Source organism: Vigna radiata, chromosome 10 (genome assembly GCF_000741045.1).
Source record: "Vigna radiata var. radiata cultivar VC1973A chromosome 10, Vradiata_ver6, whole genome shotgun sequence".
Lineage (NCBI taxonomy): Eukaryota > Viridiplantae > Streptophyta > Magnoliopsida > Fabales > Fabaceae > Vigna > Vigna radiata.
The window spans coordinates 9,220,734-9,246,667 of NC_028360.1; the positions used below are offsets into that span (position 1 = coordinate 9,220,734).

The 25,934-nt window shown below is 30.8% G+C and overlaps 3 protein-coding genes across 3 annotated transcripts; 1 reads left to right on the forward strand and 2 right to left on the reverse strand.

Annotated features, from left to right (window-relative positions):
- Positions 1-1,138: 1,138 nt before the first annotated feature.
- On the forward strand, positions 1,139-2,052 carry LOC106775645. Its single transcript, XM_014662784.2, has 2 exons — positions 1,139-1,311; positions 1,459-2,052. Exons 1-2 carry the CDS (start codon positions 1,278-1,280, stop codon positions 1,863-1,865), a joined length of 441 nt encoding a protein of 146 aa, XP_014518270.1. The 5' UTR covers positions 1,139-1,277; the 3' UTR covers positions 1,866-2,052.
- A 798-nt stretch (positions 2,053-2,850) lies between these two features.
- On the reverse strand, positions 2,851-5,819 carry LOC106775642 (UPF0503 protein At3g09070, chloroplastic). The gene is made up of 2 exons (XM_014662781.2): positions 4,103-5,819; positions 2,851-3,203 (listed from the first exon to the last, which is right to left on the reverse strand). The coding sequence occupies exon 1, from the start codon at positions 5,703-5,705 to the stop codon at positions 4,107-4,109; it is 1,599 nt and encodes a 532-aa protein (XP_014518267.1). The 5' UTR covers positions 5,706-5,819; the 3' UTR covers positions 2,851-3,203; positions 4,103-4,106.
- A 10,375-nt stretch (positions 5,820-16,194) lies between these two features.
- On the reverse strand, positions 16,195-17,943 carry LOC111242709 (probable E3 ubiquitin-protein ligase RNF217). Its single transcript, XM_022787271.1, has 2 exons — positions 17,315-17,943; positions 16,195-16,402 (listed from the first exon to the last, which is right to left on the reverse strand). Exons 1-2 carry the CDS (start codon positions 17,935-17,937, stop codon positions 16,315-16,317), a joined length of 711 nt encoding a protein of 236 aa, XP_022642992.1. The 5' UTR covers positions 17,938-17,943; the 3' UTR covers positions 16,195-16,314.
- Between the last annotated feature and the right edge of the window lie 7,991 nt (positions 17,944-25,934).

Below are 25,934 nucleotides of genomic sequence, written 5' to 3' on the forward strand. Positions count from 1 at the left end.
TACAATGTATGAAAGTATATGGAATCAAAACCAATGAAAATCTAAGTCCTAGACAATAAAATACAATTATTACAAAAGCTTTTCATAACAAAAAAAAGTCTTCAAAGGATCTTCATGAATCTTGATAAATCTTGACTTGATTTGGGCATCATCAAAACTTCATCTTCACCATTTTGCTAACAAAATAGAGACAAAAAGTTATATGATTTTGATTTTGATTGGATGAATGAGTAAAACTATCTATTGAGATGTTTTGATTTTCAAAAAGATGAAGAGAGAATTTTAAAAAGAAAGTAAAAAAAAACTAGAAAAAAAAAAAGATAATTCTTTTCATAAATAATAAAAATTTTATTTATAACATTAACTTTTTATCATTGAATCATCTTTTAAAATTAACCACTACTTTTAAACTATTTTTTAAATCATTACAAACTATATTGTAAAATAAAAGTTTACTTATTCTTAAATTATATTTTGGTTTTTTTTCGTTCAAAATAAGTATAATTTAATTTCATTATTTATTTAAGGGTTAAATATATTTTTAGTCCCTATACTTCGGGACGATTTTGGTTTTAGTCCATTTTCAAACTAAGGTACAATTTAGTCCTTCAACTTTAAAAAACTCTGGTTTTAGTCTTTTTTACCAAAGTTTTTTAACTTTGTTTGTTGTTTCAAACGTGTTTCTCAGTTAACATTGAAGTAAAAATGTGTCAAAAATGTGTCAAAACAGTGTAAACAATCCAAATGCTATAATGAAACGTGCTTGAAACAGTAAATAAAGTTAAAAAAAATTTGGTAAAAATGACTAAAACCAGAGTTTTCTAAAGTTGAAGGACTAAATTGTACCTTAGTTTGAAAATGGACTAAAATCAAAATCGTCCCAAAGTATAGGGACTAAAAACATATTTAACCATTTATTTAATTATTTTACTCAGATTTTAATTTTAATTTTTAATCTTTTTCTCCTCTATAAGAAAATATATTCTAATTCTTTTAGTTTTTCTTTTTCGTTTTAAGATAAAAACGAAATAAACTAGAAAAATTTCTCGAAATGGGGTCTTCCGGATTTGGAGAATTTTATTTTTTTTCAAAATATATTATTTTAAGAAAAGAAAATCAAAATTCGACGTGTTTAGTTGTTGACATTAGATTTATTGTTAAATGAAGTTGTCAACCACAACCAAAGTATCTATATTTTCAGCTTTTCATTATGAAAGTTATCATCGACAAATAAACACCCCCAAATCAAACACATTTATCAAAATTTAACTATTACAATGTTCCGTAAGCTTTTTCGGGACCCCAAAACAGGTACCTTTTTTATGTTCTATGAAGTTTGAAGTTTCATTGGAACCCATGTTTTGCTCATCAGCTGTTTGATGAAATGTTTGAAACAGAAACTCAAACTTGTCTTTTTGTCACATTGCATATTCTTTATATACTTATCTTTGAATGCAGGTTTTCATCTGCTGAGTTCAATGAATTCCAAGAAATACCTAAAAAACATTGGGTTGGAAAGAGAAGACTACTACTTTTTAAAACATGTTGGAAAGGGCTTGCTTTGCACCTATGCCGTGCTTGGGGCTATGTGGCTCTACACTGAGAATTCATCACTGGGGTGGGGGAAACTGGAGCCAAGGCTGAAGGAGCACGAAGAAGCATTGAAGGATTTCATCAGAAAGGGAAGGATGATTGGAGACGCTTTTAGTCCAAAAGGGGTGGGTGAGAGTGATAAGGATGGGAACTATAATAACCAGAAGGAGACGCAGAACAAGAATTTTGATGAGGAAGCTCAGAAGCTGTGGTTGAAACTGAAGAATGAGGTCGCAACTGAACTAAAGGAGAAGGGTTTTGATGTTGAATAACTGTACGCTTTACAGTGAATGAATGCCAGTGTCATTCTCATGATACATGAACTGATTGTGAGGCTCTAGTTGAAGTACGTGTTAGGAATCTTATGTATGTATGCTACATGGTAAATAAGTAAGTAGCATTTTGGTGTGTAAAGCCTTTGATAAAACTCCGAATGATTATAAAAGGAAGGAATAATCAGTCTGCTCTTCTTTGTTGGTTGGTATGTCTGTCTTTGCCCCAGGAATTTCCCTTGTGTTAGGCTTATTATTGTAGTTATTTTGTGTTTTATTTTGACATTGTCAGTGTTAAATCAAGTTGAGTAATTTTGGTAATTCTATCTTGTTTTATTAATAAAGTTTTTCCTATTACAATTTATCCTAAGTTGTAAAATTGTCATTCAATGCAAACATAGCTGAGATTGAAATTCAAGCGAAACATATACCTTTTTAGAAGATTATTAATTGAAAATATCTTAGAACACTCACAATATCACAGAATATTATAGAAAGTGTACTATAACAATGAACACATAAACAACAATCAAATGTGTACTTTTTGTTCAAAATTTTGAGCTCCGACCATGTTTCTGACGGAAATTTATAGAAGTCGTTGAATTGAATGTATGGAGGGGGGAGTTGACAGCACATTAGGAATGACTCTTCCATCACCGAACAACTGAAGTGCTCATTTGATTAAGTCTGAAAACTCCTTTGATCCTTCTTCTCAATTCAAAATTATTTAACATCCAAATTAACGCATATCTTCTTTTAAATATATATATATATATATATATATATATATATATATATATATATATATATATATATATATATATATATATATATATATACACAAATATGAATTATTTGATACGGAGATGCACAATGAATAGTTTCTGGCCATTCAACACTGTATACATTTAATTACATGATTTTATCTTGAATCCCCTGAACTAAAACCGGCTTTGTTATAAATAATCCCTACAAGTGCAAAATATGCAAAATATTCTATCTGTCCAAATTATTTTATATTTAATTCATGAATATTTATTCTATTGTTTTCATTATCACTGTCACTCGTGCTTTTCAATCTAGTTTCACCGTAAAGAATGAACCAGGGATGCAGAAATAAAGATAAGTATTCAAATCATGAAAAAGACCCGTGGAGTGAATATAAAACAATGAAACTTGAGTTCGGCTATGATCCTTCAAATTAAAGTCAAAGCATGCGCTTACGAAGCATTTTTATAATGAGGAGGATATTGCTTTTCAACGTCATTGAGGTAGGTAGCCTATTACGCATTGTCAGAAGACTATCAAAATGTGAAACAGCACCTTTCCTCACACAACCTGACATGGTAAGTCATGAAGCCAGAATAAGTAGAGACACATTCCCCTGAGATATAGATTACTAAATCTCAACCATAACAGTAAGATGAAAAGTAAAAGGACCTTGTCATAAATTCTAGTTTAAGCACGTTTCATACCAATATCCAAGCACCATATAAATTCAATGCGAAACGGAATTTAGAAGGGAGATGCCACTAACAGACGATTATAATAATTCAATGACTATGAGTTGCAACAGGGTGAACACCTCTACTCATCTTTTTGTGACGACAATAACAGAAAACTGATATTTATCCTAACCAATTTTAATTTCAGGTTAATCAGATGTCATAGCAATGAAATAGGGTAGTCTGAAACTATCATAATCATCCCTCACTGTTACATCAAGAGATATAAAGCCTTAATCCCATTCGTTTATTCTAATCCCAACTTCATACAACAAGAATAAGAACTCTTTATTCATTTAAAGCATGTAAATTTAATTTAAAATAAAGAGAAAAGTTACATAATAGAATAAAGAAATTTGGCTGTAATCATAGTAGTTATATAGATTTACAAGAGCTTTTACTTCCTGCATCAATAGCGATTGCATAGCTGAACCACAAATTGGAGGAAAAAGATTAATACTCTCTGCTATCTGAGAGGCTTTACAAACTTTACCTAAATCTTGACTACATTTAAAAGCAGACTACTTTATTCGCAAGGGTGTTGCAGTAAAAAATTACTGTAAGATTACTACTATAAATGTTTTTATTCTGCTACCAACATCAGAACAACTACAACCAGTCTGATTATCTTTCCAATATTGTGTTTTCTAACAATGTGAAGTGCTTTGTATCAAGGACAAAATCAATTTCATTATATATGTTTTACAGCCCAGATACACTTCAGTTAGTTACCGCCTCAGAAGAAACTTCTGGCCGTTGAATTTGAATTCTTTAAGCTACCCTTTGCAGACCTGCTTCGCCTATAGCTTTTCAATGGTGTCAAATAGAACCTTAACAAGCCACTGTCAACATTACTTGGTGAATACCTAACACTCCGGTTTTTCTGAAGCATAAACTTCTGCCTTCCATTCAAAACCTGGCCTTTAGTCGCAGAAACCCCAAAGCCATTGACTAAACCTGAAGTTCTACAAGGATCTCTACAACTAACACTATAGCTACGAATAAGCTTCTGGCTAACTGACTCACTCGCTTTACCGTTAACCACCCTCCTTAGCTTCTGCCAAGACTCTGCAAGTGGCTTATTAACCACATCACCACCACCGTAATCACCTTCTCCCAACATATCTTCCCTTCTCCTCTGCAATAACCCCAATTTACTCCATAACCTACCCCACTTGTGAAACTTGTTCAATCCCTGTTGACCATCCTCAATTGCAACATCACAAGCCTCAACCTTGGAACCGGACCCCATTACACTATCAGACGATTTCAAATTCACATCCCTCAAACCATTCTCTGTGATCAACACCTTGGCCCCATAGAACAACTCAGTTGTAGCTGGAGAAACCTTAGCATTAGATATCACTCTCAATTCATCAACGTCTCCCATTATCGACTTCCTACGAGAATTTGATCTATCAAAACTCCTCCTCCTCCTATGCCAATCGGAATAGTAATGCTTCGTCTGAGCAGAACCGCCAGGACAGAATTCTTCACCATTCTCTAAACTCACGTCTCCCTCTTCTTCTTCCTCGACCAAAACCCTATCACCAACACGAACCATGGGGGAAACCCTAGGGTATGCTTTCCCAATCAAATAACCATCCCAGGAAGCTCGAGGAGCTTCGAACGAAAATCGCGAATTGTCAACGGATAACCTCGGATCAGTGTCGCACGATCTTCTACCTAACGCGAAACCGTATTCTCCAACCTCCGATTGCGTCTCCCGCAACGACTTAAACCCTAGTTTTTCGACTGAACAAAAGTCGGCGCCGGCGACGTCGCTGTGGCGGTGGTTTCTCTTCGGATTCAGCTTCTGTTTCCATTTCATCAATCGCTTGCTGAATTCGGAAGCCGCGCCGCGAAAACTCGCTGCGATGTCTTTGAAATCTCTCCCCCCGCCCTTCCTGCTCCGCAATTCGAGATCTATGAACTCCTTCATCGTCTTCCCCTCCCCTTCTTCATCGCCAGAAACCCTAACCGCTTCGCCGCGCTCGCTCTCTTCGAGTCCGACGCCAGCACTTCCTGAACGGATGTCGGCGTTCCGATTCGTTGGCTTCTTGCTCTTGTAGTCGCGGTTGAAGAGGTCCGACAGCGAGCCACCCGGCTGCGGCAGTCGGACCTCGCAGGACCTACGGCGGGGCTCCGGGGCGGCGGAGGAGGAGTTAGCGCCGGCTGTACGGTCGGAGAAGGACTTAGTGCGGCGTAGGTCCGGCGAAGAGGAGGAGGAATCGATGCCGGCGAGGCGTTCGCGGAGACAGGAGGCACAGAAACCGGTGACAGGTGTGAAAGGGTGACGGTAACAGGTAGTAAAACGGTGCGTTTTGGTAGTCATGAGTGAGTGTGAAAAAAGTGTAGAAGGAATTGCGGTGGGATCATGTTAGGTTAGTTATGGTACCGCGAAAAGTGAAAGCCACTCACCTGGGTTTCCCACCTTCCACTCATACTATATAATCTTAGATATTTATGTTTTCCACCCTTTTTCTTAATTAATTTAACTACATTTCATACCTATATTAGATTCTCGAATCCCATTAAGTATAACTACTAAATGTCAAATTTCCTAATATTTTAAATCATGAAATAGTATACAAATTTACCTACTTAGCTTGTAAATGGATTTATTATCTTACGAAATATTTTTTTACTTTTCATTCCTTCTTATAAAAATCAAACTTACATGGTTTATTTATTTATTTTTTTATTGTTGAAAATCTTATCTTGATTATGTATAAGAACAATTTAGAATACATTATTTTAATTATATATAAAATATATATATATATATATATATATATATATATATATATATAAAAGATTCGTTAATTTAGATAATCTCTTAAGGTGTATTAAATTTTAGTTTAAAAAGATTATTTATAAAAGAAGAAATAATTTAAACATAATAATATTTTAATAATTTTTATTTTTAATTTAAAATGAAAAAACCAGAAATTATTCAAATATTTTTAATCTTAAAACTTAGAATACGTAATATATGAGGATATTTTTATCAACTAAAATTTGGTACATTTTAAAAGGTTACATAAGTTAGCAAACCTTATATATATATATATATATATATATATATATGCTTTGTCCTTGATACACACGTGAATGCATAATTTATTTTACAAATTAGCTTTGTAAGATTGAGTTAGGCTTAAAATTAATTTCTTAATATAGTATTAACATGGTATTAGAGTCATAGATTAAAGTTTATCTTAATGAAATTTTTGTTTGTTGAGCATATTATTTTATATGTTATCGGGTCGTATAAATCATTAATAGATCCATATATATAAAAAAATGTATCTTTTTGTTTTTTTTTCTCTTGTGGGCTTTATTTCTTTTTTGCCTCTCTTTCTATTTTAATTTTCACCCCAATCTTTTATCACTTTCAAATTTAAACTTTGTCATGGTGAAATTGAGGAGCCAAAGATTATTTTGGACCAATTGAATTTCGAAATATTTTCCATTTCTACTTTTTTTTACTTTAAATCAATTCGTTTTTCACCTTGCATGTAGCCTTCTTTTAGTTATATTATGTTTTTCTATCTTCTATATTATATTTTATCCATTTGCAATCTTAGAATCACATTCTGATTTTTGCTTGGGCCTATTGCGTGTGCAGAAAGAGAAAATCAAAGAGAAGTGTGTAAGGGTTGGTTTGTTTTAGGAACTCACATTGAGGTAAGGGAAGCTAATCATTTCGTCAAATTTTTATTTGTATTTATAATTATACAAATGAAAATCTAGAATTAGTAATTTAGGGTATGTGTATTATGATTATGGATTATTAGATTTAATTGTGATTGTGATTGAGAGATTGAATGTATGTAGAATTATTTTGAGGTCAAATTGATAAAGAAAAGTTAATGTTAGAATTCTAAAATTGTGGAATAAAAAGAGAATTTTTGTTTTGTTTTTTATTGAGCAATGTGGAAATGTACAATAGAAATAGTAATGAGAAAGTTGGGTTATGGTTGAATATATTTTTTCATAAAAGTTGGGTTTTGAGTATTTTGATGTATTTGAATTATAGAAATGGTATTGGTTTTTTCATAAAAGTTGGGTTTTGAGTATTTTGATGTATTTGAATTATAGAAATGGTATTGGGAGGGTTAGGTTATGGTTTTCTACTTCTCCAAAAAGGTTAAGTTGTAAGTAGTTTGGTGTATTTGAATTGCTTTGTGATATCTCAATTGATCTGAGAATCATCGTATAATAGTTTTAAATGCTAAAGAGCTTTAGAATGACTTCTATGCACTATAATTTACAAGATTGATAGATAATATTATTTAGTGTGTGTGAATGCATTTAAATTGATATTGTCACTAAATTTGAATTTATGTAGTTTGCTATTAGTATTTTGTGCTATTGGAACTTAGCCAAGTAAAAGTTATGAGGCTCATTTTCACTTTTTGTCTATGTATGCACGATTGGGTGCTAAGATATGATCATTGGGTGCCACTTTAAAATTTTTATAAAGGTTAGCCTTTGACTTGCTACTATATACATACTTGGTGTGCCATTAGGTGAGATTTTTAATAGTGATCCACTGTCTTAGTTGTGTCTGGTGGTCCTTACATACCATTAGGTGGGATTAATACAAAAAACTTTGTTTTATATAGCCGAGGCGGCACTAAGCAAGTTTTGTGAATGATTATGGTTTGTAAATATAGAATCTTGTGAGTTAGAGTTGGCTTGATATTATGAGGTATGGGTCACAGTAGTTATTTTCAAGGGAAATACTATTAGTGTATGTATGTCAAGGTGTATTGAATGTTGTTATTATGTGATACTATTTTCACTATAATAATATCCAATTCACATAGAGGAAGATAACCATGTGGTGAGAGTAAAAGAAAACTTCACAAAACAAACAATATGATATGGTCATACTCATGGAGCTAGTGAAGTTAACCGTATCATGAATTGTTGAAGAACATGGGTTTCTAGATATGATTACAATATTTGTAATTTAGAAGTGTGACATGTGCAAAGTCTCACGAGTCTACTCAATAAATTAGTCTTCCAGAAGCCGCGTTTATATGTATGTTGTTGTTTTGAGTCGATTGGATTGTGATTTAAATGAGCTGGTTAGACAAACTTGTAGGGATTAATGTTGGTGGTTTTGATGAATGTTAAATGAATGAAATAAGTTGAGAGTTTGTTTAAGCCTTGAAAGCTATAATGTGATGGTTGAATTGGAATAAGATCATAGTGAGACTGGTTTTGATAGAGATTGTACGCTCCACACGTATTGTAGTGGTTGTAAAGGAAAATCGAGAAAGACTAAGCTAAAAACTGTTATTTCAGAAATATGTTTTAATAATCTTTATGATAAGTTACTATTATTGTTATATTGAGTTTCTTCTTTTAAATGCATAAGCTTACCCTCTTCTTTATGGTAATCATATATTAATATGTGAATAGAGGTAAGCACTAGTGGTGATAATGACAGAGATGCTAGTAAAGGTCACTAAAGACATATAATATGAGTTAGTTTAAATGGTGTTGTAAATAATCTTTTGGGACATTTATATTAGTTATAACGCACTTCTTTTAAAACATCTTAATATTTCTTCTAAATGTCTTTTAAGTTATTCTAAAGGATTGTAATTATAATTAGATATTTTTATACATATTTATGTTTTGAATTAAGAAAAAATTTAATAGTTATTTTCATATATTTGTTATACTTCTATCTTTTTCAAGATATTTTTTTATCATTATTTTGAAAAGAAAAAGAAAAATATCAAAACTAAAAGTAATTTTTATCATAATAAATTATTTATCATAAATCTAATTATAGTGATTTGCTTTAATATTTAAATGTTATACTTCTTATACAAGCATATTCATCATAAAAAAATTTCGGATTATTAATAATAAAAAATCCATAAATAAAATGTTTATTATTGGTAAATATTCATCAACAATTATCGATGTATTTTTTCGTTGATAATTATCTATTAGTAAATATTCTTTGATAATTTACTTACTTATGTTTTTTCATTAGTAAAATAGTCAATAAATATGTTACGTGGTCTTTATTTTTTTCTTCCTCCTCTTATTCTTCTTTTTTTCCTTCTTCTTTTTCTTCTTTATCTTCTTCTTCTTCCTCCTCCTCTCTCATCATCGTTGTCATTTTTATAGTTGCATATGTTATTATTATCGTCGCCTCTCCTTCCTTTTCTCCTTCCTTTTCTCCTTCTCATTCTTTTCTTTCTTGTCTTCTTCCTTTTTCTTCTTTTTTTTCTTCTCAACTCTTCCTTTTCTTCTATCTATTTTTTTCCTTCTTCTTCTTTTATTCTTTTCACTCATCTTTATTTAATTTATAATAAATATTATCATATTTAATTAGAAAACCAATTTATTAAAAAAATTATCAAAGAATTACTAGAAAGTTTATTGAAGAATTTTACTACAACATAGTTAAAACTACTTTAATATTCATTTTACTAATAAAATTATAAATATTTATCCATAATAAAATTATGAATTTCTAATTAATTTTATCCATGAATTCATTATTAATGTATTTTTTATAATAATTAAAATACTAAAAATTTGTAAATATATTCTATTTTAATGATTAACTTTTTTATCAATAAAATTTATCAAATAATTATTGATTTTACTACGGAATGTTGTTTTGTGAATAGAATTTCGTTAGTAATTTTATTCTAACGATTATTAGAAATTAAACAAGGTCATGCAATGCATGCCAAAATTAAGTTATATAACTAATAGTTTATTTAAAGAACTTAAAAAATATATAATAAATTATTTAATAAAAATACGCACGAATAAAAAGTTAAAATACGTATATAATGTACTTGTTTCTGTTAGCCTAAGGTGAAAAGTCAAGTGAAAAAATAAGACAAAGAAAGTATGAATAACATAGATCATTAAATTTATAAAGTATTTATGGATACACTATCTTAAAATCTATCCAAAACATATACTCTCGAATATCTTCGGTGTGTTGAGAAAGAAACGAAATTTATTATATAAATAATGCATAAATAATTTTATTTTAAAAAATACATCATAAGTTAACCATTTTTTAAATATAATTTGTGAGATTAGTGTTACATTAATGTAAGCAAAAACATTGGAAAAAGAAAGGAACCAACTAGGGGACATTATTTGCACCTCCAGCTGTCTAAAGAGTGGGAACGATAATGCTTTGGAACCATTGTTAATTTGAATAAGCACAAGAGTAAGAAGAAAAAAAATATTATTGGAAATCTACGAGGTAGCGCATTTCCCAAACACCTTTTGGAAATTAGATTATTGGATATTGTGTACATAATGTTCCACTTCTCCCTCTCAATTTCTTATCTTCTCATCTTACCTACAACATTCATTTACTTTAACAAATCTTAGGTTTTGTATTTAAGAATAGATTTCTGGGAATGAGAAAAGATGAAAATTAAAGAGAAAAGGATTAAAAATTATAGATTGGATTAACATAAAAAGAGTTAAAATAAAGAAAAATGTGTTTGAGAGCTTAGTAAAGTTAGGATAACTTCACAAGGGGTATCACTAATCAATGTGTTAGAAAACAGGTTGGCTTCGTTTTACACCAAGAGAGGGGGGTTGAATTGGTGTTAGTTCAAAAACAAAATCTTTTCGCAATCTTGGTATGAAAATTCAAAGCTTTTGATATTTCCTTAAAATGCAAGTAATGAAAAATTTTAGTACAGCGGAAAAATGTAGTTGACTGTTAAACAGATAAAGTCGACTGAAATAAAGAGTACAAGGATAGAGAAAATCAAACACTAGTTTTTATACTGGTTCGGCCAACAATGCCTACATTCAGTGTCCTTCCAATCTTTGAAGCAAATGCACTATTATGGTTGCGGTTTTTACAACAAGGAATTTATAGAAGCACAATGCAAAAATATAAATCTCCTCTCTAACCCAAAACCAAATGTAGCTGCACACACAAAACCATAATTGCAGCAAGAATCCCCTCTTCCGCAATCTGAACCCACGTTGAACAATCCTCAATGTGTAACAAGCACTCTTCACAAGATGCCAAGCCTATCACAGCACGCTTCACAAGTTGCCAAGCTTATCACAGCAGACTTCACAGGTTGCCAAGCCTTCAGTCAAATACAACAATCTTCACAGGATGCCAAGCCTTCAAGATCAAACCAGAAGCACCTTCTTTGTGCAGATATTGATCAAACAGTGTGCGCAATTAACTCCTCAATCTGAATCTCTCTCAAGAAAGATCACCACCGTCTTCTTGGAGAATTCTTGGAGCTTCCTAAACTAAGAACTTTCTCTGAAACATGACAATGATAATGTTAGATCACAAAAGTCCCAGAACAAGTCGTGTTATGTTCTATTTATAGTTTTCTTGTCATTCTCAGTTGAATTGCCTACTAATCCAGTCGACTGTATTAAAACAGTTATAACAGACAGTCAACACAAAGGCTCCTTAGTCAACAAAAATCAATGCACATTCATGACAGTTGACACAGTCAGTCAATCCTAACTAACTTTTGAAAATATAGCCGTTGGAGCAAGTAGGCATAACAGAATTCCAAAAATAACAGCAACACAGTCGAATAGGTGTTCCACACTATGGACTGTCACATGAAAAATCACTTTGAAATTCTTTTCATCTCAAAATCTCATCAAGCACATGTTCACAAAATCTGTACAAAGATCTTAGCTTAGTCGAATCCGTTACCAGTGTATTCGACTGAACCAGACCTTTGTCACAACAAATATAAGTTCATAAAAGTGATTGTGAGCTTTTCTTCAGAAATGTGCAGAAGTAATCAAAATCATTTTATCACATATTTCAATACAAGCATGTTCCATACATATAACACATATTCAATCATAGGAACACACATTGCAAATCAACACATCATGTTCAACAAAAGCATTTTTCAAATCAGTTTGATATATCAGTTGAACATGTAAACTTGGAACATATGTACTGGTATTAAGCAGTGTGTTGTCATCATCAAAAATCAATTTGATATAGAGTTTGTGTTGTCAACAATCTCAACACAATGCATAACACTACACAAACTATCCTTGCACTTCTCCTTAAAAGTACGAAAATCATTTAACATACATACCATTAAACAAACCATTTCATCCCATTTATCTACTTTCATTCTCTTAAAACCATCACATTTCCATAAAATAGTACTTACTCAACAATTTCTCCATAGTTAAACAACAAATCAAGATAGCAATTGACAAACTTGCTCAACAAGTCCAATTACTCAATGAGTTACCTTTGGAAAGGCACTTACTCAAAGATTATTTGGCTTGCCCGACGAGTCGAGCACTAGAACAAAATGTAGATAAATTTGCCTAGTGAAAGCAAACACACCCAACAATCAGTCCTCCCTAACTTTGTATCAAACTCGAATTTGGCTTTCATAACAAGTCTCCCGTGACCCTATGCCAAACTCGAGACTTGCTTCGCGAGAATTTGGCTCACCTAATAAGTCTGCATAACTCAGACCTAAAAAACGGTACATATATGGTTCCTTTAGCTCTAATGTGAGTTCCTCTTCTAAGCAGTCATAATAAATACTAACTTGATAAAAAGGACTCATTAGAAACTAAAGATTTCACTTTACAGTTTTAATCCCCTCCACAACCTAAAGATCAAATTAAAAATTTAAATTCAAGTTTACTCATTTAAAAGTTTTCCTTCAAATAAATCAATTCAACAAATTCAATACACCAATTCAACACTCAACATAGTAACAAATATTCAATTCATACAATATAATTCAAACATGCAAAGTGTAACACCCTGGCAACTTATAGGGACTGTTGGCTGCTCCCACACATCACCAGGAGACTTTCCAGTGTGCTTTGTCCTCACTCGCACACTTTCCGGGCGGAAAGTGTGCGAGTGAGGACAAAGCACACTGGAAAGTCTCGTGGTGATGTGTGGGGGCAGTCAACAGTCCCTGTAAGTTGCCGGGGTTTTACAAATGGTATCAGAGCCTAGCCTCTCCCAGTACGGTGTGGTTCGAGGACGAACCAGACGGAAGCTGGTGGGCATGTGACACCCGGGCACTAACGAGGGCGGGGAGTGATCGCCGGTGCAAGAAGCATGGTGCAGGGGGCACGGACAAGGAGCGGCTCCTGGCAGGCTTCGAGTGGAAGGGGCACATGGACGAATCGAACATACACCGGAATGAGAGGGATTTGGAGACTGTATAGGTATGGGACTATACAGTTGAAGAATAGCTTAAAGGAATTGATTTGGCTACCTATATCACCAAAATGCATTTACTTTTCGGAAGCCTAACCCATAAGAACTTCATGGTTAAGCGTGCTTAGCCTGGAGAAATTTTGGGATGGGTGACCTTCCGGGAAGTTTTCCCGGAAAGTGTGCGAGTGAGGACAAAGCACACTGGAAAGTCTCGTAGTGATGTGTGGGAGCCGGGGCGTTACACAAAGACTAAATTAACTTCCAATACCTTGATTAAACATCATTTTGACTCACAAAAGTACTCTTTAGAGCTCTATTTCTCTTCGGATGACCTAATTAGACAAATAAAACCCCAACTAAATATTTAAACATATTACCATGATAAAAAAAAATAAAGATTCGCTTAGAACATCTTTAAGTAACATGCATTGTCTTACATCCCACATGCAAACCCAAAGAGCAACACAACCTAAAAAAAAGATAAAAAGTGAATTTATTATTTCACTTTGATCAGATAAGTGTGTAAAACTTTTTTCCTATAAGCATTCATGTGGTCCTTTTTAAAAGAGTTAATTAAGATTAGAAATATAAAAGAAAAGGTAAGAACGAAGTTTAGAAAAAAAATATAAAAGAATAATATCTTTTTGTAAAATAAACTTCAATTGATAAAAAAAAAACTATTTAACTTTAAATTTTTATTATTTAAATAAAGTATCATCTTTTAAAAGTTATCCCTACTTTAAAACAATTTTTTAGGTTATAAATTTGTATAATGTTTAGATTAGAGCCGTCAAAATGGGTCACAACCGCATGTCAACCCGGCTCACCATAGGTTTGGGTCAGGTTGAGTTTGAAAAAATTGAATCTTTTTTATGCGGGTCAGATTTTGACCCGATTCATTTAAACTCGGCTCATGCAAGTTGAACCCGTGATGGGCCGGGTTGGCCCGCCAACCCACCTACCTAATGTCATTTTTTTAATTTATTATTTTATTTATGAAACTTTAAAAAATTAAATTCTCTTCACTCACTGTGTATACCAAAAAATTAACCTTGCTCTCACAAATCACTCTCACATAACTTCTCATTCTCACTTCTTCACTGAAATTCTTCAAGGAGCAGGTTTTTTTATATGTTTTTGTGTTTGTTTTTGGATGACATTTGAATTATATTATTTAACATCATTTTTTGGGAGTGAAGTTTTTTTAAATTTAAATATAGAAAGTTTGTAATTTTTTTATTCAAAAAAAAAACTCTAATTAAATGGGCTAGTGAGTCAATCCGTTTACCCACCAAAACGTGGTGGATTGAGCTGGTGACCAATCCATGGTGGACTAGACGGATTACCCGTTTTAACAACTTTAATTTAGATGAATTTAAAATAAACTATTTACACCTAATACCTGCGTGGGTTAAACAAGTAATCTCGTATACTAGAAATTATCTATCAACTCCAATACATTTAAAATCTAGGAAAACTAATTTCATAAAATAAAATTAAAATAAAAGTTTATATTAATTATTTTATAAATATACTTTAATTATCATTACTTTAATTATTTTGTCATTATTATTTTTATTACTATTGTTATTTCAGAATTTTATTATTTTAAATATTATAATTATTATTTATGATTTTATTATTATTTTTAAATATTTTATCTGTTTATATTATTATATTTACTATTACTATTATAATCATTACTTATTATTTAAAGTATGTTTATTACTATTATTACTATTATAGGTTTAAATCCTTTTTTGTCCCTAAGTTAAGTTCTGATGTTCAGTTTAAATGTCAACCTTTAGTCCCTATGATATGAAGAATGTATCGAATGAGTCCTCATGACAACACTTAATGAACAATAAATCACAAGTTTTCATACCTAGGTATCCAATATTTTGTGATTTGTTAACGGAAGGTGTTATGAACAACAAATTACTTAATGAAAAAATTGTTATTTGTTAAGAAATAGGACTGATTTGATACATTTTTCATATCATAGGAAATAAAGGTTGACATTTTTAAAAGCGGGGACTGAACATCAGAACTTAACGGACCAAAAAAGGGTTTAAACCTACTATTATATTATGTCCGTTTAAGCAAGTTAAGTTAAATTCGACTTTCCTAAAAATTTCCTAAAAATCTTGAAACAAACCAGGTTGATAAGGCGGCTTTTCATAACATGCACAATTTAGTCCGTTTAAGTTTAATACAATTTAGGCTTGAAAATTAAAATAATGTTTGTTTCGAAAAAAAAAATATTTAAACAAACAACAACCCTTTTGAAATTATAAATAGATACGTCAATAATATTTATTTTCATATACTTCATGTATTATTTAACCGGTAAATACAAAGGATTAGCTTAAGACAATATAATATATTTTACTAGGTAGAATGAGTTGATGAAGGTATGATCCAGCACAATCCATCCACATGAAAAAAAATATTTATAAATAAAAAAGAAATTAAAGAAAAAAGATAAGCAGTTAAATATATAGTTTTGTGAAGAAGTTAGAGAAAGTATAAGCAGTGTTTAAATTTGTATGCTTAAATGCCTATTTATCTCAAAAATGCTTATTATTATTAAAGATATGCATGCAGAAAAAACATAAAATGTCATAATATTTGAAAACAGCATCCCTTGTATTGCATGATAAAGCATAGCCATATAAAAAAAACTATGAAATGTTAACACTTTTTTTACGTGACCTTTTCTCTTTTTGGGTTAAAATTTGTCACTAGCTTCCAAAGAGGGAGATGAACAGATAGCCTCGATCATTTCAAACAGACAAGCAAATAGTTCCACAAAGGTCCTGCCAAACACATTAATCACAATTTAATTTTGTTTAAAAGTTAAATCAATCATAATCTTAACATACATCTAAACAATAAACTAACACAAGACAATGTTACTGACATCACATAAACAAATTAAAATTAAAAACAAATTAAACAAATTTCAAACAAACATAAAAATAAAAATAAAAACATAAAAGTTATGAAAAGTTACGTAGAAGTGAAAGTTGAATATGTAGTGAATATATATAAAGAAAAAATATCAAAAAGTTGTCAAAATATATATATAATACTTTACAAGTATGCTTACATTCTATTCATTTTTTTAGGTTAAACAAAGGATAAATTAAGCATCCTCGTGATGCGATCAGCATAACATTCTATGTGACCCTTAATCTTGGAGAAAAAAAACACATGTGAATAACTTTTTCTTAATAATTTTTTGATAAACATTATCAAAATTTTATTGATCTATTTGAATTTATGTTTAAAAAAAGGAAAAAGTTTTTTTAATAAGTGTTTTTCAAGAACTTTTTGAAAACATATATGTGTCAGTTTGTGATTGATCCATTTTAAATATATTTTAAAATAAATTCTGTTATCAAAAAGTTGTTAAAAAAGAGTTGTTAAAATATGACTGTCTTCACAAAATATTTGAAACCTTTAATATAGTTACTATGCATAGACACAAAGAAGAGAAAGATAAAGGAAAAACTTCTTTTAACAACATTTTTTTAACAACTTTTTTACAACGCATACGTGACAACTTGTGATTGGTCCGTTTTAAATATTTTTTAAACATAAATTTAAATAGACCAATAAAATGATGACACATGTCCCGTTATCAAAAAAGTTGTCAAAAAGTATTGTCAAAATATCATTATCCAAAAAGATAAATATGCATCCTCATATAAACTATAAAATATTACCAATTAAACCGTCTTCTGCATTTATGTCCTTCCCGATACTTCATCCCACAACTGTAGCAAAAGTCGCATCCACACCTGCAAAACACGTGTATACATCCAGAAATTTTCTGAACATAAATACTGCACCGGGGACATTTCTGCCACTTTTCCGATTTGGCTAACTTGAGAAAGTTGTCATCCGAATCTTTATTACTCCGTTGAAATGCCCTACAGTTCATATTTGCATGCCAAGGAACCTTACACTGTACACAGAATAGCCTATGACAATAGGGGCACTCAGCACTGGTCACAACCTCTCTTTCTTCATTCACCAACAGGCCTGAACATTCCTTGAAGGGGCAGTAAATCCTCTCCGACCAACGAATCGCAGACTCGCATCTCGTAATTTCCCATCTATCAATAACTTCAGGAGCCAAAAGGGTACGGAAAGATTCAGGCTCCAATTCTATACCACAATTAGGGCCTGGACAAGTCATTTCGAGAAGATCATTCCGGTGTATTAGAGTTTCCACATACTTTAATATGCAGTCAGTGCAAAATGAGTGATTGCAAAGCCTACACTTGCCATCTTTGAAACCCTTAGAGACTAGCTTCGTATCCAAACATATGCCACAAACGAACATAATGGAGTGAAGGTGGATCCTGTTAGGTTGAAATCCCTCAGATACCAATATATATAGTACAGGAATACTCTCATTGTTCTGTTGCGCCTTCCTCGGTGAAACAAAGAAATGAAATCAATATTTAAAATATATATAACTACTTATTTTATTTTATTTTATTAATGTAAATTTAAAATATGACAGATCAATACTAACAGAAATGTTTACGTTTTACCATAAGCATTTTAAAAAATTATTTCAAAAAACACAAACAAACTTACTAACTTTATGGAAGGAAAATGGTTTTTTTTTTTTTTACTTTTTTGACAAATTAGAGATATTTTGATCATTTAAAAAATAATTTTTATATTTGTAAAAATAAAATACTTTAAATTAAATGACTAACTATCTTAAACATTAAAAATAATTCAACGGTTGGACCAAATATTTTAAAGTCTAATTAATTTGGATGAGCATGTTATTCATATATAAGGTAATATTAAGTGTTTTTTTTTAATATATCAGTCACTTCACTAGTATAAAAATCATATTTTATTATGTACAAAAATCATATTTTATGACGTAGTAAAAATTTACCTCATGATAGCATGAACATATTACATGAATATGAGAAAATTGTTTCGGATTGATATTGAGTAAAATTATCTATGTTAACATTCATTAAAGTTATTTCTTTTTGGGTTAAATATGTTTTTAGTCCTTATACTTTGGTTTTAGTCCCTCCAGGTACAATTTAGTCTATCAACTTTATAAAACTCTGGTTTTAGTCCTTTTTACCAAATTTTTTTAACTTTATTTGTTGTTAAAACCAGAGTTTTCTAAAGTTGAAGAACTAAATTGTACCTTAGTTTGAGAGAGGGACTAAAACCAAAATCGTCCCAAAGTATAGGGACTAAAATCATATTTAACTCTTTCTTTTTGTATAGACTTTTTGACATTCTGACATTCTTTCTTCTTCCTCGGAGCCATCACAAATTTTAAGTTGACATCCATAAAAAATGACAGCAAAATCTAACAAATTATGATAAAAAATGTGAACATAGATAATTTTACTCAATATCAATTCGAAACAATTTTCTTCAATATTCATATAAAAAAAAAGACTGATTTTAGAAATTGCGTCATAATATGTTCAGACTATCATGACGTAAATTTTTGCTACGTCATTTTATAACTTATAAAACTATATACGTCATAACTCATTTTTATACATCATAAAATATGATTTTTATACTAGTGGTTTATTTGTAGTTATTCTTAAGTAACACTGCTTTTTTATAATACTCTTCTTACTTTTATTCTTGTATGGAAGATTGCTTATTTTATAAACTTTTACTATTTTTTTTAAAGCATTGATAAAAAGAGTTGTTAATTATATTTTCAATATATTAATGTAATGTTGTAATCTGCATTAAAATTATGAAGATAATGTACCGAAGCTTGTAAGTAGATAGGAAAATCACTGATTTATATTTATTATTAAGAAACTTAACAAGTACACTTTCAATAATAAAATTATAATTATAAAAAGAATTAAATAATAAATATATAATACTTAAGGTTGAAACGCCTGAATAATAAATATATAATATTGAATTGAGTACTGTCATAATTATCTTGTGTTTATATTATCTTCATAATTCTTGCGTCTCCATCTATTAACCACAAAAATGAAATAAATTTTAACTTATTTAAAATACAACAGTTTAACCACTTCTTTTATCAATGTAAATTTAAAATATAATATATTAACGACTACTTTTATGAATGCTAACAGAAAATTTGACCTTTTAAAATAAGTAAATTAAAAACTCACTTGAAAAGTACAAACAAACTCACTAAACTTATTAAAGGAAAATATGTTTTTTTTTTTATATTAATGTGATCATTAAAAAAAATTAATTTTTATATTTGTAAAAAATAAAACATAAGAATAAAACAATAGATATAAAGCATGTAAGCAACCTCGTTATTTGCTCTCACAAATGAAGCTAAGAGAAGGTTGGTAAAGTCCCGGTAGACAAGGTAAGTTAGGGTAATTGTCAATGGTCCAAGTTGGAGGGGTAGGGTTATAATGGCCTTGGGTGGTAAGTTTTGGATGAATGGTGACAAAAGATTGGCATATATTGTTGGGTTTGTGTCAAATAGAGAATAGAAACCACCATATTCAAAAGGATAAAGAAGAAGAAAGAAAAAACAAAGAGAAATGACATGTGAATAATACTTTGAGATTGAATTACCTCAACAACAAAGACAAGCTACCATATATAGTCAATCAAAACAACAACAACAAATAGTAAGAACCAAGATAACCAAGACTGAACGGTCATTAATAGTAGGAGGTTGAACACGGGCCGAATCTAGCTAAAGACCGAACAACACCGTCAAAGACCTTTTGATATTTTGATCATTAAAATACAGTAATGAAGGGCATTACCGAAGGCCACAATCCCTCGGAAAACGTCATAAGCAGTCGCTAAATAACCATTACCGAGGGCCCGGCGACGGTCAAAAAGCCCTCGGTAAATACATTGTCGCTACTATTACCGAGGGCCGAAAGCCCTCGGTATAAATGGGTCGTTGTCTAGTTTTTGTTTCACCGTGATTTTTTCCTCTTGCAGATGAAAAATGGAACTAAGCAACCACCCAGGTTCGGTTTTGGGTTGAAAGGACCATAAGAAATTCAAAAGACGCAAGCTTTTTTTTGGGGGAAACTAACAAAAGGAGATTGTGCTACTAGGCTATCCAAAGACGGGAACAAAACTACACTAAAACACAACCATTGTATTAGACGTCGGTTAATGCAAAAACCGACGTCTATAGTGACTTTAGACGTCGGTCTTTGTCATGTTCGACGTCTATATGTGCTCTTCGACGTCGGTTAATGCGTTATCTGACGTCTAATTAGTGCCTTTAGACGTCCATTCAAACCAATGTCGAAGTTTATTAACGTCGTTCGTGGGCACTAACTGACGTCATTATAAACGTCTGTAGTTAGGATGTCGGACGTCCCATTGACGTCACCGGTTTAGACGTCGGTTTAAGATTAGACGTTAAAAGCCCAAAATAACCGACTTTAAACAGCGTTTTTACACTAGTGTTTATAAATCATATTATTTTATGTTAGTTTATGAATGACTTTATTAGGTTGTTGTATAAATAATATTATATTAGGTTAGTATATGAGTGATAATATATTAATAAAATGTATTATATTAGGTGGTGCAGGAGATAAAGTTCTTTCACGTAATATTTAATTATTTAGAATTGGTTTACGTGATTTCTTTGAGTTTTTATGATGTCAGGACATCAATAGTAATATATACATGCATTACATTTTAAAAGGTTGTTTACTGAACAAAATATGCCAATTCGGAAATGGCTACGGACAGTGTGGATGCATGAGAGTTTGTCTGGTCCTAATTCAATAGGGGTGTAACTTTTGTCTATTGGTTTGACATTTTTGGTATGACTTTATCTGTGATAGAATACTACGGGTTTGACAAAAATGTATGTTAGGATGATTACGAATGTGTGATAATATTAATTCACTAGCAGTACCAAAAACATTTATATGGTTATATGTACTCTCATCGTATCGATGTAAAAATTGAGGTATTATCTTTCCTCTTGTGAAAGGGTAGAAAGGTAGGTCTCTTCGTCTATAAAAGGCGGTAGAAGAGTCAAGGTTCGAGTGTCACTCTTTCCTCTTTCGGGAAGGTAGAAAGGGTAGGATGTCTCGTCCGTAGGTTTTCCAATCGAGCTGAGTATAGTGCCCGTTGTGAAAGTAGCGGAGTTTTTACTCATAAATCTTGAGGAGCAGAGGAGATAGATTTGAAGTTGCGGTGGAGGATGACTCGAACTATCCTATTTTGGTGAACAAGTGTCCTGTTTTGGTGAACAGATTTTATATGAGAGAGTACAAAGAGACAATGTATATTTCTGTGATTATTGGTTTGGTGTAGTTATTGAATATGTCATGTATATGATCTCAAAACATACAAAGAGACAATGTATATGATCTCAAAACATACAAAGTATAATTGAATTTGTTTTTTCATTGGAATCATGGAGTTGTTTATGTTTGCGAGGAGAATAAATTATGTCTATTTGATAAAATGACTATGAAATTCGAGCTTTGTTGTCAACCTTTCTGACCTAAACCTAGTTTGTCTACCTTTTTTTCCGTCTTTGTCAAGTTAAACTAAGTTTCTTTACTAACCTAGCAGAAGTTGTCAAGCTTGAATACTTTTTCTTTTATTGTCGATCTTGACGGCGGTATTTTCTATTGCCGACCTTAACCAGTAACACTTGGTTTGTCGAGCTCAAATAGAGTTTCTCTTGTTAGAGGATGTCATTTTATTTCTGTAATTTTAATTTTTTTATCATTAACAATTTCAATTTTATTTTAATATAATTTCTACTACTTAAATTTAAATCTATATAAAAAAATCAACACAAAAACAAATTAATAATCATTTATTTTTATCAATTAATCTATATTATAGAACCGTGTGAGATATTTTTTTTCGTAATAGAAAATTGTATTAATTTATTTACTCGTTTTTAAAATTGTGAAGTTAATGGTTAAATTATTTTTATAAATCCTCTCAGTAATATGAATCAGCATTTAATGTGAATAAGTTATTTTACTAATATCATAAAATTCTAGTCATTGTATAAAATTATGTACAGTAATTGATATTTGATAATAGTGTTCTTCTATATTTATGGAACTAAAGAACGTGTCATCAATGAATCTGTTTTCATTATCTAATGCATTTTGATTGAAAGTAATAAAAATTGTTTATTGTTATATATTAAAAGTAATATTATTTTTACTTTTCTATTATATCTTTTAATAATTACAAATTAAAACAAAATAAAGCTAGGTTATTTTGCTAGTTTTATTTTAAAACTTTAAATTAATTAAATTTGAAGCTTTTAGTAAATTTGGATATTAGAGTTGAGTTTTTAACAAAAATTTACAAAACAATTATATATATATATATATATATATATATATATATATATATATATATATATATATATATGTGTGTGTGTGTGTGGGTAAACGTAGTTGTTTTCATGTTACGTGTAATCGATATTTTGTTAATTATTATTTTTATCAAATATAATTTTATATTATAACATCACTTGTTTCATAATTTTCATCACAAATTTTAGTTACTACAATTCTTTTTTTCTCCAAGACATCATCAATAAATCTTCAACCTCATCTACAATATTTTCAATGAAAAAAAACATCTACAACCACCTCTTTCTCTTCATATATTTCTTATACCTTTTCCACACCTCTTTCTCTTCATATATTTCTTATGCCTTTTCCACGACTCATTCTCATCTAAATTTTAGCTCTAACTCATTAACCTCTCCTACAACAGATACAATGTAGAAATACATGATTTTGTGAGAAAACTATAGAATCTTCTAATTAGAGTCTAATCACATTTATCAAACCTTACCATAGGTTATTGCAATTTGTTGTTATCTGGTGCGCCTCACTGTAGAGGATGGTGTTATCAATGGAATTCTTCCTCCCACCATGATGAAACATCAAGTGTTTTCATTTGTGCAACTAACTTTCCACTTCAGCCCCTATCTCCAAGGTCTGCAATGCACACTTGCAAAGCTTGAAATTCGAGTTAAATTCCTTTACATGACTTTCTGTATCTCAAAGTGGGAATGTAACAAAGTTATAGAGGTTTTGGATGTTAAAGAAAATAATGATTGCTCTTGTGTGACTTCCCTCGTGGTTGACCTATGTCAGGATATCATTGAAGGTCTTTAACATTTCTAATAGTTGAAATTTATTTAGTGATAACATTACGAGTAATATTGAGAATTTGTTGATGTCAATTATTCGAAAAAGAAAAAAAAAATGTTGAAATTGATGATAAACATTACCACCTAGAATAGTTAATTTCTGATTTCAAGTTCGTTAAGTGATATCGTTAGGGTCAATCACCACATTTTAGACTTAATTTGTTCAGAAGCTCAAAACTCCTTCAAGTTTTTATCCTTAAAAGGCATCTTAGAGGATTATAGGAAGAAGGAGTATTTAAACAGCCTAAAGTCTCGATTTCTAAGCGATATGGAATTATTGGATATACTAGAATAAGCCTCCAATAGAGGGTTAGGGGAGTTTTCTTTCCACATATGGTGCCACCATTCCAATCTGAAGTCTATTGAGACCTCGTTAGGGTCAATCATCAACTGTCCACTTTGGAAGTTGGAGTTTTGTCACATTCTTATCCTTAAAAGGTACCTTAGAAGGTGGAGAGTATTTAAACTGCGCTTGAACTTGACTTTTGTGTTGTATGAAATTATTGGATATACTAGAATAAGCCCTCGGTCGAGGGTAACAGGAGTTTTCATCCCCACATATGACACCAATGTTTCAATCCCAAGTCCATTGAATGACATCGTTAGGATCAATCACCACATTTGAGCTTTGAAACCTGAAACTTTTTCTCGGTTTTGTCTTTAAAAGGTGTATCCGAGAGTTATAGGAGAAAAAAAGTATTTAAGTTGTCTCAAGCCTCGACTTCCAAGCGAAGATTAATTATTGGATGTACTGGAACAAACCTTCCGATCGAGGGCTAAACTAGTTTTCATTCCCATAAAAAACCCCATTGTTCTAATATTAAGTCCGTCAAGACATCATTAGGGTTAATCACCATATCCGAGTTATTGTAAACTTTGGAAGCTAGAGTTTCGTTACAGTTTTGTTCTTAAAAGGCACTTCAAAAGGTGAAAAGAGAAAGAAGTATTTAAACTGCACTTGACCTTGGCTCCCAAGCAACGAGGGAATGTTGGGTGTACCGAAACTAGCTCCCGAATTGAGGGCAAGCCAATTTTTTGTTCTCACCCCAAGTTCGTTGAGTGATACTATTAGGGTCAATCATCACATCCAATGTATTATTTGCTTTTGAGCCTAAAGATTCGTCATTGTTTTCTTCTGAAAAAGGCACCTCAAAAGGTGAAAGGAGACAAAAGTTTTTAAACTTTGCTTGAGCTCAACTCTTGAGAAATGTGAGATTATTGAGTGTATTTAAGGATCACAACAGATCGGGTTAGACATGGATAATGTCTACCTACTGTCTGACCAGTAACAAAAAGCACTTACGAGTATTTTAAAACTTGTGGATACCTATGAAAACATGCAAATATTTTTAAAAAAATATATTTTATAAATATTAAATAAAGTTACAAAAAATATGTAAATATAATATATGTTAAATTAAATATAAATTAAATCAAATTTTAATTAAATTTAATCTGATAAAATATAAATTAATTTTAATTTAATAAAATATAAATTAATTTTTATTTTTATGACTAGTGGATACATGTGAATAAGGATAGTGTAATACCTATCCTCAACCCATTTATAAGTGATTGTAAAAAAAATACATGCAGCATCCCTAACATATTTTATTTGCAAATACTCACGTATTCATATATTTTTTTCCATTCCTAAATATATCAGACATTTGGCATAGTCGAGAACAATGAGAGTTTTCATTCTCATTGAAGACATTAATGTTTCAATCCCAATTTTATAGAACAATTCTGTTATAATCTATTAACATGAGATTTATTTTTTGTTTTGGAACCTGAAACAATATTTTATCTTAAAAAAAGTTTTAGAGAAATATAAAAAAATAAATATTTAAATTATCTTCAACCTGCATTTGTAAATTATGTGAGTATATTGAATATAATAGGTAAGTTATTAAATTGTAAATTCATAATATGTAAAATTATAAATTATACGTAATGTCAATTAAACAAATGAATGAGATAAAATAATAATTACCTCATCTAACTAATAGAAAAAATGAATTACAATAATTTAATTAAAAGTATAATTTTTTTAAATACTCAGTCGATTGTAATATTTTATTTGAAAGTCAACTAAAATATACCTCATTTGGTATAAATTTAAAACATGACTAAAATTAAAAAAATTA